General features: G+C 40.0%; 1 protein-coding gene across 9 annotated transcripts in view; it reads left to right on the top strand.

The window, feature by feature from the left end:
* Nucleotides 1-13,153, top strand: part of DOCK10 (dedicator of cytokinesis 10) — a 304,825-nt gene that overhangs the window by 179,137 nt on the left and 112,535 nt on the right. For all 9 annotated transcript variants that reach the window (XR_011562013.1, XM_070773197.1, XM_070773206.1 and 6 more), the window contains exons 8-11: nucleotides 10,604-10,787; nucleotides 12,226-12,311; nucleotides 12,582-12,665; nucleotides 12,785-12,940. Coding sequence is in view for 8 of the 9 variants with exons in the window: in XM_070773197.1 (XP_070629298.1) it covers nucleotides 10,604-10,787; nucleotides 12,226-12,311; nucleotides 12,582-12,665; nucleotides 12,785-12,940 (510 nt within the window). In the remaining variant the exon portion in view is untranslated. The remainder of the gene's footprint in view (nucleotides 1-10,603; nucleotides 10,788-12,225; nucleotides 12,312-12,581; nucleotides 12,666-12,784; nucleotides 12,941-13,153) is intronic.

The following is a 13,153-nucleotide window of genomic DNA, read 5'->3' as shown; positions in this document are numbered from 1 at the left end:
AATGACCACCTGTATAGCTACAGTGTAGAGATCCACTGAGCTAAAGAATACAGTATGCTTATATGTAAATCACATAGTTCAAAGAAAGTTCTTCATGAATGTTACCTTTATTTTTAGGTAATATTGCAATTGTAAATTTACAGTGTATATACACATCATCCTCCTTCTAAGAGCAGGTTTCTTCAAGGGCAAGGATTATATTGCATTGGTTCTCAAGAGTTGAATCTCAGAAACTGAAACTCAGACATGGCAATTTTAACCAACAATGCTCTTCTGCACTAATTTGTCCTCAAATTATTGTCCTTAGTATTAAATTTGATATGGACCATTTTGGCAAAAAGAAGCAGAAAAATTCCATACGCCTCATTTGGACATCTTATTCTTTCTACTCTGATGATCGAACATTGTTATTCTTTCTCATGTAAAAATTGAAGCAATCAAGTGTTTTAGTAGTCTTCCCTCCAATTTAACATTAAACGCTGGCTCATTGAGATTGAGGACTCTGTTTCTGATCACAAGTCACTAGGAACAATTCTTTGTGTTTCCACCAAACCGTGGGCATTCACATAGCTTGCTACATGGCTTAGATTGCCTCTTGGATTCATACCGAGGGCCCTCAGATGCATGGATGCAAAATAGAATTCTCTTCAGTCACTTAAGCCTCATCTATTTCTGGATGGTTTAGCTGTTAAAATCTGGAATTTCTCCAGAAAGTAATAATACTGAACTTTAAAGGGAAAGAATTAATTAAGTGTTGCTGAGCCCTCCACTAGAAATGAAAGATAATTGCTTTCTAACACAGTTGCCAACTTTCCATATGGAAAGGGCAGTAAGGATCTTAATGGAAGATGGAGATAGTTTTCTATTGTTGGTCACAAAGGAGACTCTTTGGCTTTAGAAATATGAAGTAAGACTTTAACAATAGGTTTAAAGATCAATAACTACATTTTATAGACATTGAGCTGAAAAACTGAATACTTTCTTTTCCCTTTGTACCTCCAAACTTGCTGTAGCCAATGAGTCATCATCTTTTAAGAAGTATCATTGTATCCCTTGCTAGGTGTTAAGTTTGCAGAGACATAGATTCCTGTGTAATTTCTTCTTCCAAGAGTGGTATAACTCTGTTGAACACAGAGTCAGTTAGTGCTCTAATCTGACCTTTCACCTCTTCTCCATTACCTTTTAGACCATGTTTCAGTCTCTGCTTAAGCAGTGCCTTGGAAAGAGAATGTCCTCCAAGGAAAAACATAAGAGTGGGGTGTATACAAGTCGATGTTTGAATTCTGGTTTCACCCTTTACTATCTAAGAGCCTTGAGTAAGTTACTCAAGCTGTTTTATTCCCAGTGTTTCATCTGTAAAACTAAACTAAAAAAGGATCTGGGAGACAGTGTGTCCTCAGCCAGCCTTTCCCAGTCTTTCCATTAATTATAAAAGTCACAACTTTGAGAGCTAAACGTCCCATCATGGGAAAGCCCTTCTAGAAAATATTGATTGACATGGTAAAGAATCTGCTTGCAATGCAGGAGACCCAGGTTTGATCCCTGGGTTGGGAAGATCCCCTGGAGAAGGGAATGTCAACCCACTCCAGTATTCTTGCCTGGAGAATTCCATGGACAGAGGAGCCTGGCGGGCTTCAGTCCCTGGTATTGCAAAGAGCTGGACACAACTGATTGACTAACACTTCAAGCTGGCTAATTTATCCATTTCTTTATTCATTCATTTATTCACTCATCCAAAAAGCTTACTTAGTACTTATGACATGCTAGAAATGTGTTTAGGCATTAGGAATTCCTTGCCGAAGTCGTAACCAGAGGAGGACATAGGCTCATAACTATTACACAGTTTCTCAAGAGCTATAATGGTGGTATAAATGTACTTTCTATGGAATGTTCTAGGAGCACAGAACAGTGATAAACTCTTCTGGGTTGGCTATAAGAATGCATAGAAAAGAACGGGCACATAGGTAGGAATTCCCAAGGTAGATTCTACATATTAAAGCAGAGTTGAATAATCCTACTTCATCTTCCAATAAATAATCATTCACATATTGGGGATCATGTACTCTATCTTTTAAAGAGTTCAGCTCTATATCCCTGTATTTATATTCTTCTTTATCATAAGCTTGTTATCCTTTATAGGAGGGACCTTTAGTTTCTTGAGATCCCTTTGGGAAGATAGACATCTAGGTCCTTGTCACCTTGTATCTGGATCCCAGTTCTCACATATTTGCTTACAGCTCTTTCTGACTTGCAAGTTTTTACATCTGAAAAGAAGATTCTGAATGATACAGTGCCAGTTTAGTCTTTGTTCTATCAAGCTTTCAGGTACAAAATGTGCCTGAAGATGAAACACGTACGCACAGAAGCACAAAGCAAATGAATAATAGAATGAGTCAGACCTATTTTATTAAGAATCATTGTCAGTTTCATTTGAATAAAACAGAGAAGAAAAACAGTTTGCCTCAGAAAGTGCTGCCTACCACCCAGCATTCTCAGTGCGTTCCAGCTCATAACACTCTTTCGTGAATAAGCCGTTTTAGTTTGCTTCATTCAAACCCATTCTATAGCACCATTTTTCCTAGGAGTACACGGCTTGGAATTCTCAGAAATATGTTTTAAGGGCTACTTCAAGTAGAGAGAAACTCCTACCCAAAATTCTCAGAGACTCTGCAAGCATTAGTCACTCAGTCCTGTCTGACTCTTTGCTATCTCACAGACTATAGCCCACCGACTCCTCAGTCCATGGCATTTTCCAGGCAAGAATACTAGAGTGAGTTGCCATTTTCCTCTTCCAGGGGATCTTCCCAATCCAAGGATTGAAACCGAGTCCCTTGTGTCACCTGCATTTTAGGCAGATTCTTTACCTGTTGAGCCATCAGGGAAGCCCCTCAGAGACTTTAGGTGATGTTTATGGTTAGGAATTTCCTGATCTTGGTAAAATAGAGACCTTACAGTAGTTTTCCACTCTTTGTAGTGTCATGAAACAGTACTAGATCTTTTTTATACCCCTCATTTCCAGTCTGAAGCAAAACTTCCAACTTTTACTATTTCAGTTTTGGTCTGAGATTAAGGGCTATTTAAGCCTGATCTATCCTGTCTTGTTCCTTCAGAGTCTTCTAATTTATTCATTCATTCATTCACTCATTCATTCATTTATCCATCCATCCATCCCAGATGGATGCCACTGCCACTCTGAACGGAGTAAATAGCCCAGGAATCCCATCTACTCAGTGCCCCAATATTAACAGTGACAATGACTGAAGTCACTTTATACATAAAGGCTTAAAGCTGAACAGGCTTCGCAGGTGACGCAGTGGTAAAGACTCTGCCTGCCAACACAGGAGACCCAGGTTTGATCCTGAGTTGGAAAGATCCCTTGGAGAAGGGCATGGCAACCTGCTTCAGTATTCTTGCCTGGAAAATCCCATGGACAGAGGAGCCTGGTGAGCTGCAGTCCATGGGGTGGCAAAGAGCCAGACACGCCTGAGCACGCATGCACGCATCTGGAACTGAACATTGTTAGTTTCCTCCTAGGTCCTGGATCTGCTACCTTGTGAATATAGGTCCCAAGATAATGGCCTTTGAGGCTTAACCAAAGTCTAAGCATTCAGATGCTTTCTGCAGCCCAGACCACTACAGGAAGTAGGGTCACTTCCTTCTCCTGTGTGAGATAACACAGAGCATCTCAGACTGTGTGTGCCCACGTAAAGGCAGTCATAATGGGAAGGAAAAAAAAAAAATGTGTACCTGCCAATGAAAACAAATTTAGAAGTCACCTATAACCTATAAACCCCCCAGCAAACCTTGGTGGTTAAGAATCTCACTTCCCGTGATAAAAATAAAAACCAGAATGACACTTGTAATCTTCTTCATCTAATATAGTATTTGACAACAGTTCATGGAAAATGCATTATTATTGTCTCAATTTATTAAAATAAAGCTCAGAGAGATAAAGTGACTTGCCCAAGTAACAGAGCTAATAAGTGGAAAAATTAGATTTGAGGCTGAGGAAAATCCAGATTTACAGAAAGATGCCCAAGGAAATACTTTGGTGATCATATATCTAGTGGGTATGCTTGCATAGATACATATCAATACATTTATCCTACATAAGCCAACAGGCAGAAGAAACACTCTGAAGATAGATGTGTGTCATTTTAAGCCATGAAATTTAGATGTAGCATTTATTTCAGCAAATATATATGGAAAATTTTGCTACATGCAAAGCTTTGTGGGAAAGCCAAACATAAATTAGATGTGGTTCCTGTCTTCAAAGAGCTTCTCACCTATGGAAAGATGTGCCAAAAAACACAGAATAAATATAGCATGTGCATGAGTAATTAAACATGTGTGACACATCTCAAAAACTAGGTTCTGATATCATTTGCAAGAATGATATTACTGCATGATGCTACAGTGTATTATACAAATGTGTGTATATGTACTCAGCCGTGGCCAACTCTTTGTGACCCCATGGACTGTGACCTGCCAGGCACCTCTGTCCACAGGATTTTCCAGGCAAGACTACTAGATTGCCATTTCATACTCCAATGTAATACATATATTGCATATATATATATATTGCACATTATATTGCTTGTTTCCTGACATTACATTGCACTAGAATGTAAGTTCCGTGGGGGCAAGCACATCACTTGAACATTTTTTAGCGCTCTCTACCTAGCACATAGAAAATAGCCAATACATTTTTGTATGTATTGAACAAGTATGTATTTGAATGAATGAACATACAGAGAATGGAAAGGATTGCATGGATAGTAGCCACTAATACCACTAACCTGAATTTGATGTTGTGTGGCTCTTCTCCTGTTTCTTCAAAATTCTGTCAAAGATGCCAGCAACAGAACAGGTACAGTGGCATATTTTGCTTGGATAACTCCCTTCAATATTCCATCCTCCATTGGCTTTAGTGGTTTCATTGAAGTATCTATTTCAAAGCTTTTCTAGGTGAGCAGTGTGAAAAGCAATCCGTTTGCCACAACTCATTAAGCACATCGGATGGCATTAGGACATATTTCCAGTTTCCTTTTATTTATGAAGTCATGTAGATAGACTGTGGTGAGCTTGAATGAACAAAGAAACTGTATCAGTCACCAGGGATACTGATTTCAGGAAAATAAAGGAAGATTTGAGGAGTGAGAAGAAGAATACGATTACTTCTTGATTATCATTTTAATGACTTAACATTGCATTTCACGGTTATTAAAATGTCCCATTGGTTTTCTACTTCTGGTCCTTTCTTTTTGCTGTTTTATATGCCATTATCTTGAAGATTACAGAGGGTGAGATAGAAAACCACTTAAGGCATCTTAATCTTCCCCAGCATAAGCTTCTCTGCACTGAAAGTAGTTCTCTTTCACTCCAAGGAGAAAAAGATAATTTGGCTTTTGAGAGAAGTTGTGAATAGAATATTTATTTCATTTATAAATACCCCTTTTTGAGAAACAAGGGCTTATTATATTTTGCTCAGATTTTTTAAAATATGTAATATTGTTGACGTTGTCAGCCATATTTAATTCACATACAGAAGGCAATTTAGAAAATCAATTTTTGTAATTTTTTATTAGTTCCTTGACATCTCCATTTGAAAGCAAGTTGCAGCTCAATCCACTTTTAATTTGGACCTAATACAAGCATTTTACGAGGCTTTGCATCTACCCTTCCCCATTATTTACAGCATCAGATTATTCAAGCAGATTCTTTCATTTGTTTGTTTTCAAGAAAACACTGAGATTTGTTTGCATCCTGCTCCACTCAGCTACTTTAGATCTGCTCTGAGCACTTCTGTTCTTTCCTGAGGGTCTATTCTGTTCCCGTGGTGTTTTGAAGGTATGATACTGTCATGGGACGCACGTCTGTCTTTCATTCCTGCTCTCGGCCAACTGTCTTTGACCTCAGACCCTCTCTGTCAGTGCAGGTCACAGGCGGTTTTAGGGACCTCCTTCTTCAGCACCCGGGGAAGTGTGTGGGAGGGTGTGTGAAGGAGTCTGGCCCTCCCTCTTGAGGACAGCATAGCTTCTAAGAATTTGCATTCTTAAAGAAACTACCCAGATGTTTGCTTTGCATAGGAATGTTGGGGTCACTGCCTTTCCAGCCACTGCCCACCCCCCCATTCTGTTTACATTGAAGCCAAAATGATCTGAAAAAGCTGGGTGTGGATTACATAAGTTTATGCGTTTGTCAAAAGCTTGATTTGTGTATTTCACTCTATATAAATTTAACTTTAGTAAAGGAATTTATACAAATATATGTATATATATATATATATATATATATAAAGCTGTGGCATTTTACTCGTCAAAGTTATCTTTTCTGTATTCTCACAGAACACAGAGAGTTCTGTAAGAATAGTAGTATTTTAATGTTGCAATTCTCATGCTGCAATAACAATCCTGTTCTCAAAAAAGAATGTCTATACCTTGATTTTTATTCCTCTCAATTCAGTTCAGTCGCTCAGTCGTGTCCGACTCTTTGCAACCCCATGAATCGCAGCATGCCAGGCCTCCCTGTCCATCACCAACTCCTGGAGTTCACTCAGCCTCACGTCCATCGAGTCAGTGATGCCATCCAGCCATCTCATCCTCTGTCCCTCTTCTCCTCCTGCCCCCAATCCCTCCCAGCATCAGAGTCTTTTCCAATGAGTCAGCTCTTCGCATGAGGTGGCCAAAGTACTGGAGTTTCAGCTTCAGCATCATTCCCTCCAAAGAAATCCCAGGGCTGATCTCCTTCAGAATGGACTGGTTGGATCTCCTTGCAGTCCAAGGGACTCTCAGGAGTCTTCTCCAACACCACAGTTCAAAAGCATCAATTCTTCGGCGCTCAGCCTTCTTCACAGTCCAACTCTCACATCCATACATGACCACTGGAAAAACCATAGCCTTGACTAGATGGACCTTTGTTGGCAAAGTAATGTCTCTGCTTTTCAATATGCTATCAAGGTTGGACATAACTTTCCTTCCAAGGAGTAAGCGTCTTTTAATTTCATGGCTGCAGTCACCATCTGCAGTGATTTTGGAGCCCAAAAAAACAAAGTCTGACACTGTTTCCACTGTTTCCCCATCTATTTGCCATGAAGTGATGGGACGGGATGCCATGATCTTCGTTTTCTGAATGTTGAGCTTTAAGCCAACTTTTTCACTCTCCACTTTCACTTTCATCAAGAGGCTTTTTAGTTCCTCTTCACTTTCTGCCATAAGGATGGTATCATCTGCATATCTGAGGTTATTGATATCTCTCCCAGCAATCTTAATTCCAGCTTGTGTTTCTTCCAGTCCAGCATTTCTCATGATGTACTCTGCATATAAGTTAAACAAGCAGGGTGATAATAGACAGCCTTGACGTACTCCTTTTCCTATTTGGAACCAGTCTGTTGTTCCATGTCCAGTTCTAACTGTTGCTTCCTGACCTGCATACAGATTTCTCAAGAGGCAGGTCAGGTGGTCTGGTATTCCCATCTCTTTCAGAATTTTCCACAGTTTATTTATTCCTCTACTTCAGTATATTCATACAGAAGTTAAGCACATTTATCTTCCAATTTCACATTTGGATGATGAATTGGTTAACACCTGTCTCCCCTGTCTGGGCAGAGACCTTGTCTGTTTTTGCCCAGCACAAAATACAAACCTGATAGAACCTTTTAAGAATGAACACTGTCACTGCACTGAGGATGACTAGTCACCTTCTGCCCTGGGCTCATGGGCTATTGAAAATGCCAGTCTGCAAAGGAATCCTTACAGGGCAAAGAAATAATAATAATTGACAATCATGGGAAAGTATGAATATGAGCCGGAGAAGGCGATGGCACCCCACTCCAGTACCCTTGCCTGGAAAATCCCATGGATGGAGGAGCCTGGAAGGCTGCAGTCCATGGGGTCGGGAAGAGTCGGAAATGACTGAGCGACTTCACTTTCACTTTCCACTTTCGTGCATTGGAGAAGGAAATGGCAACCCACTCCAGTGTTCTTGCCTGGAGAATCCCAGGAATGGGGGAGCCTGTTGGGCTGCCGTCTCTGGGCTCGCACAGAGTCGGACACGACTGACGTGACTTAGCAGCCTGAATATGAACAAAGCCCTTGTCCTTGGCAGAGTCTAGAAAGTGCCACTTGAGCTGTTAAACCCCACAGTGAGGATCAGTTAGTTTTTTAGCTAATTCTTTTTTCTCCTTCAGTCCCCAAATTTTTCTTTTTCCTGAGGCTTGTATGTTGTCCCAATGTCTACTTTCAGAAACCAGCACCCCCAGGCATGGCTGCCCCTTTAGAGTGTGGTAATGCCCAGCAGGTGGCAAAGAAGAACAGCAACCAATGAACATCTTCCTTGTGCTGGGTTGTCTCAGGGGGTATTAAAGTATAAAGGGATTACTTCCTGTCTCCACCACTTGGTGTCCATGTATTTCGAGCAGGTTTTCATTTGTCTCCCCAAGCCTCAGTGTTTTCATATGCTAAATGGAATGATAATAGTGTCTCTCATAGAGTTGTTATGAGATTTAAATAAAAATGATGACTGTGAACTCAACACAGTGCCAGATATATAGCCGGCAAATGTTTAATAAGTGTCATGTTTGTAGTAGTAATCATGCTATTGTGGAAGTTGAAAGCTATTTTGGGAAGTTCTCAGAGCATCCCAAAGGAAGAGAAGATTACCAGAAGTATATTAAAGATTATTCTCTTTTGCCTCCAAGAAACAGCAATCTTGTTCTCAGAAAGAGTTTATACCTTGATGTTTAAGTTGTACTCCCACACTATGGTGCCACTCTCATCTTCGATTTCTACTCTTATTTGCATTTTACTTACTTTAATTGTATAGAGTCTTGCTTTACTACAGCTGTGAGTGCTCTTAGGCTTTAGAACAGTGTGTGTAAGAATTGAATACTTGTATCAGAGTTACCTGGGAGTGATTTGAAGACAGAATATCTTCAGGAATTCTTTCAACCACCCCAGGTTACATAATTCTAGTTATCATTGGGGCAAGTTTCTACTTTGCATTTATATTTCTAATCTCATGGCAGAAATGTATATAAACTACTATAATAATCTGCTTTTGTATTCCCACTACTTTAATTGTGCTTCTTTGATCTTTAAACAGCTAACTTCTCTTTATAGATTTCACCTTCTGTGAAAGTCTAATCTAAGGTAGTTACTCATCAAATCAGACCACTGTAATTCTCTGCACAACAGAAAATTCTGTTTTTCATTTGTTAGTGTATTTCTTCAGTTGTTCATTCATTCCCCAAGATTGGAACCTCTTCTGTCCCATTCATAAGAAATAATTGTTTTAAATGCACTGTTGAATCCTTCTGTGTGATGGTACTGTGAAGGCTATAGTGGTGCTCCAGCTCTCATGAAGGCAGTTGGAAGGGAGGAATATGCTGTGCAAACAAACAAATGAAAGTGAATAAGCATGCAATCCCAAATTTTTGTGCATACCCTGGAAGACAAGAACATTGTCCTAACTGGGGAATTGAGGAAGTTTCATTGAGCAAGGATAATTTTAGTTCAGATCTAAAGAGTGAATACAAGTCACCTAAGTACGTGAAGGGCAAACATGGTGTTATGTATGTAAATACATACCTGGTGAGTGGGATGGGAGGGTTGTTTCAGGCCGTTATGGCAGCAACAAAGTCTATGATGGGAACACATCCAGCAAACTAGAACAAAACCTCATGGTCACAAAATGCAAGTAGAGATGTCAAGTAAGACAAAAGTCTGGAGGTTGATGAAGAAGCCAGAGGCAGAGAAAGGAATTGGGAGCCCCTGGCATGTGGATGTCATTTAAAGTCATTGGACTGGATAAGGAAGAAAAGAGTCTAAGGCAGAGCTGAGGTTAGCATGACAAGTCACAAGGTAAGGAAGAGCCAATAGAGGTGACTGAAAAGTGGTTGCTATTCAGGAGGAAAGAAAACTGAAATAGAGTGTAGTCATGGGAACCAGAGAGAGATGGGTTTCATGAAGGAGGAAGTAGCCACTGTGTCAATTCTGCTGAAAGGTCAACAGAGATTGTATAGCCCTTGCGGTAGTACAGCAATGTAGAGTTTGTTGGTGACCTTGGCAAGTGCAGCCTCTGGGATATGATGGGGTCAAAATCACAACTGGAGTGAATTGTGAACAGAACACAAGGTGAGAAAATGAAGGTAGCAACTCAAAGCAACTGTTTAAAGAAGCTTAGAATATACTTCCCCCAGGCCTGAAGATGAAATGTTTGAGCCCACATGCTCACCCAGTCAACAAAAACCTTAAAATATCTTCTTTGTCCAAAAATCCTTGAAAGAAACCAAATAAAATAATTCTTGTAGATGCAGATGTGGTGTACTCAGTCATGTCCAGCTCTTTGTGATCCCATGGATTATAGCCCTCCAGGCCTGTCCCCACCCAGGGATCAAATCTATGTCTCTTATGTCTACTTCATTGGCAGGCAGATTCTTTACAACTAGCACCACCTGGAAAGCCCAAAATAATTCTTAGCCATCTAAACTTTTGTCTGTTTTGGAAAACCTCCTTGACATCATCTCCTTGTGTGGAAAACCCCATGAAAAAATATCTCTCACTCTCTAAGACTTAGTTGGTATTTTTTCCTTTTTATGCTGCAGAATAACAGGCTAAGAAAATATGCCTTTGAATTGAAAATGAATGACCTGACCTATTTTGTGTTGGCGGCTGAGACGGAGTCAGATATGGATGAATGGATCCACACCCTCAACCGAATCCTGCAGATCAGTCCTGAGGGGCCCCCTCAGGGCAGGAGGAGTGCAGAGCTCACGGATCTGGGGCTGGGTGAGCACACTACCCGCCTCCCTTGCCAACTATGACCTGTGCATTTGGTTCATTTTAGCTGCTAGTAACCCTGGTAGCTGTCAGGTCTAGCTCGTCCAACCCTGAGCTATTTGCTCCAGGAAATCACCCCCCAAACCTTTACTTTTACTGAATAGTGGGGGTCACCTCACAGAGGTATGATTTTTAAGTTGACTGGCAGTGATTTGAGGCCGACATCCAGCAAATGATATTGGGAATCATTGATCAGCAATATTTTTAAAAAATGACCATGTCTAATGGGATGTTAGAGGAGAGATTCTGTGTTTTATGGATCCCGTTAAATTTAATTAATGAACATTATTGTGTAATGGCAAACATACATCCTTTCCTTATAGTTGAAAAGCATCTTTCATGTGTGCTTTTGACCCCATGGAGATAAGGCAAGTTGTGAAAGTTCCATAAATTTTGCATGAGATCAGAGATTTTTGTAAGATAAAAAATTTTTCTTCTGCCCATCCCAGTTCTTTCATCAGACTCTAAACCATTCTAGGCAAAGAGAAGAGAGCAAGAGAAAGGGGAAAAAATGGTGAGAAGAAGAGGAGGAAAACAGGTTTATATTAATAGTCATGTGGAAGACAAGTTTATTCTCAGTCACTCCTCCCAAAGGAAAACTATTCTAAGACATTTTGCACAATACATGGTACATTAAAACCAGAGAGTCTTTTTTTTTTAGTTAATTTATTTATTTGACTGCATTGGATGTAGTTGTGACACTCAGACTTAGTTGCCCCAGGGCATGTGGGATCTTAGTTCCCCCAGCAGGGATTGACCCACATCCTCTGCATTGGAAGGAGGATTTTTAACCACTAAACCACCAGAGAGGTCCCCCAAAGAGTCTTTAAGTTCTGGTAGCCTATCATGTACGAGAGTCATGGGATAAAGAAGAAGAAAATTAGTGTTGATTTTAACTCCTGCTATATACCGTAGAAGGTGTTTTACACTCATGATTTACTTAATCATCATCAACTAGAATATTAATGTTTCCAGAGTCCTAGAGAGTTTAACTAACTGAAGCTAGAATGTAGGTTTTATGTTGATGGCCTGAGAGTCAGAATTATCAAAAATATTTTCATATGTAAGAAAGCTTTAGTATACACTGATGAAGTGAGACAAGACAACCCCAAGTATGAATGTAGTATTGTAAGGGTCCAGAGTTCTTATGGGCCCAGAATGGTGTCATGAAGAGTGTCCCAAAATGATCACCAGGACATCGGATTTCCAGGCCCAGTTTTTCCAACTATGTGGAGGACTAGAGCCAGGGCACAGTGAAGGTATCTTCTCACCAGTGTCCATTCCTCATCGCTCTTGAGTCTAACCCCGTTTCGATATGTCACAGGCTTGAAAAATGAGTGATTCATGAAGATTATTTAATGACCTGGTCTTGATGTATCTTTTCAAGATTCCCTGGATAATGCTGTAACTTGTGAAAGCACACCAGAGGAAGCTGATTCTTCAGAAAACAGCCTGCACCCAGACTTCACGAAAGTAATAAAGCTGACATTTTTCTGTGCAAATAAACTCAAATTACTTCTTACTTATCGCTTTCATGGAAAAAATGTAAATGCTTTAAGATTTAGAGTAAGAAACACAACAGTCAGAAAACAAAAAGCATGTTTCTGTAAGATTGCAGAGTGTTGATGGATGATATTAAAACAGTGATAATATTAAGGGACTGTTTCTTGGCCATGTGTGTGGGGCTGGGCTGTAGGTTTCCAGCCAAGTAGAAACTAAGAACTAACACTGTTTCCTCTGTAGTACCTCACAGAAACTGAAGAGACTGTCAAAGCAACTCGAAACATGGAGAGGCTAAATCTGTTCTCACTGGATCCAGATATAGATGTAAGTCGGAATTCTCTTTAAGCAGATGTGAACTTGACTTGTGTAGTTGCTGTTTATAATTTAGAAATTCTTTTCTTATGATGGGTGTATGTTGAGAAAAACTTTCCAAACTCTTTTAGAGCTTGAAACTTCAGAAAAAAGACCTTTTAGAACCCGAGTTTGTGATCAAACCATTTGAAGAGAAGGCCGCCAAGAGAATCATGATCATTTGCAAAGCTCTCAACTTAAATCTTCAGGGATGTGTGACAGAGAATGAAAATGATCCGACAACGAATGTAAGTTTCTCTTCTGATACATCCTGTACCCTCAGCCAACATCACACCACCCTCGTTAAAATCTTTTCTATTCCTGATGATTCCAGGCACTGAGTTCACACCCTCTATTGTACCAAGGAATATGATTGACAGCATTTTTCCACTTGACTAAAGTGTACAAGTTCTGAAGTAGAATTGTCAATTATACTGCCACAAAATTTCCCTTTTAACATA

The sequence above is a fragment of the Bos indicus genome, chromosome 2 (genome assembly GCF_029378745.1).
Source record: "Bos indicus isolate NIAB-ARS_2022 breed Sahiwal x Tharparkar chromosome 2, NIAB-ARS_B.indTharparkar_mat_pri_1.0, whole genome shotgun sequence".
NCBI lineage: Eukaryota > Metazoa > Chordata > Mammalia > Artiodactyla > Bovidae > Bos > Bos indicus.
This window is presented reverse-complemented; position numbering and strand designations above follow the sequence as displayed.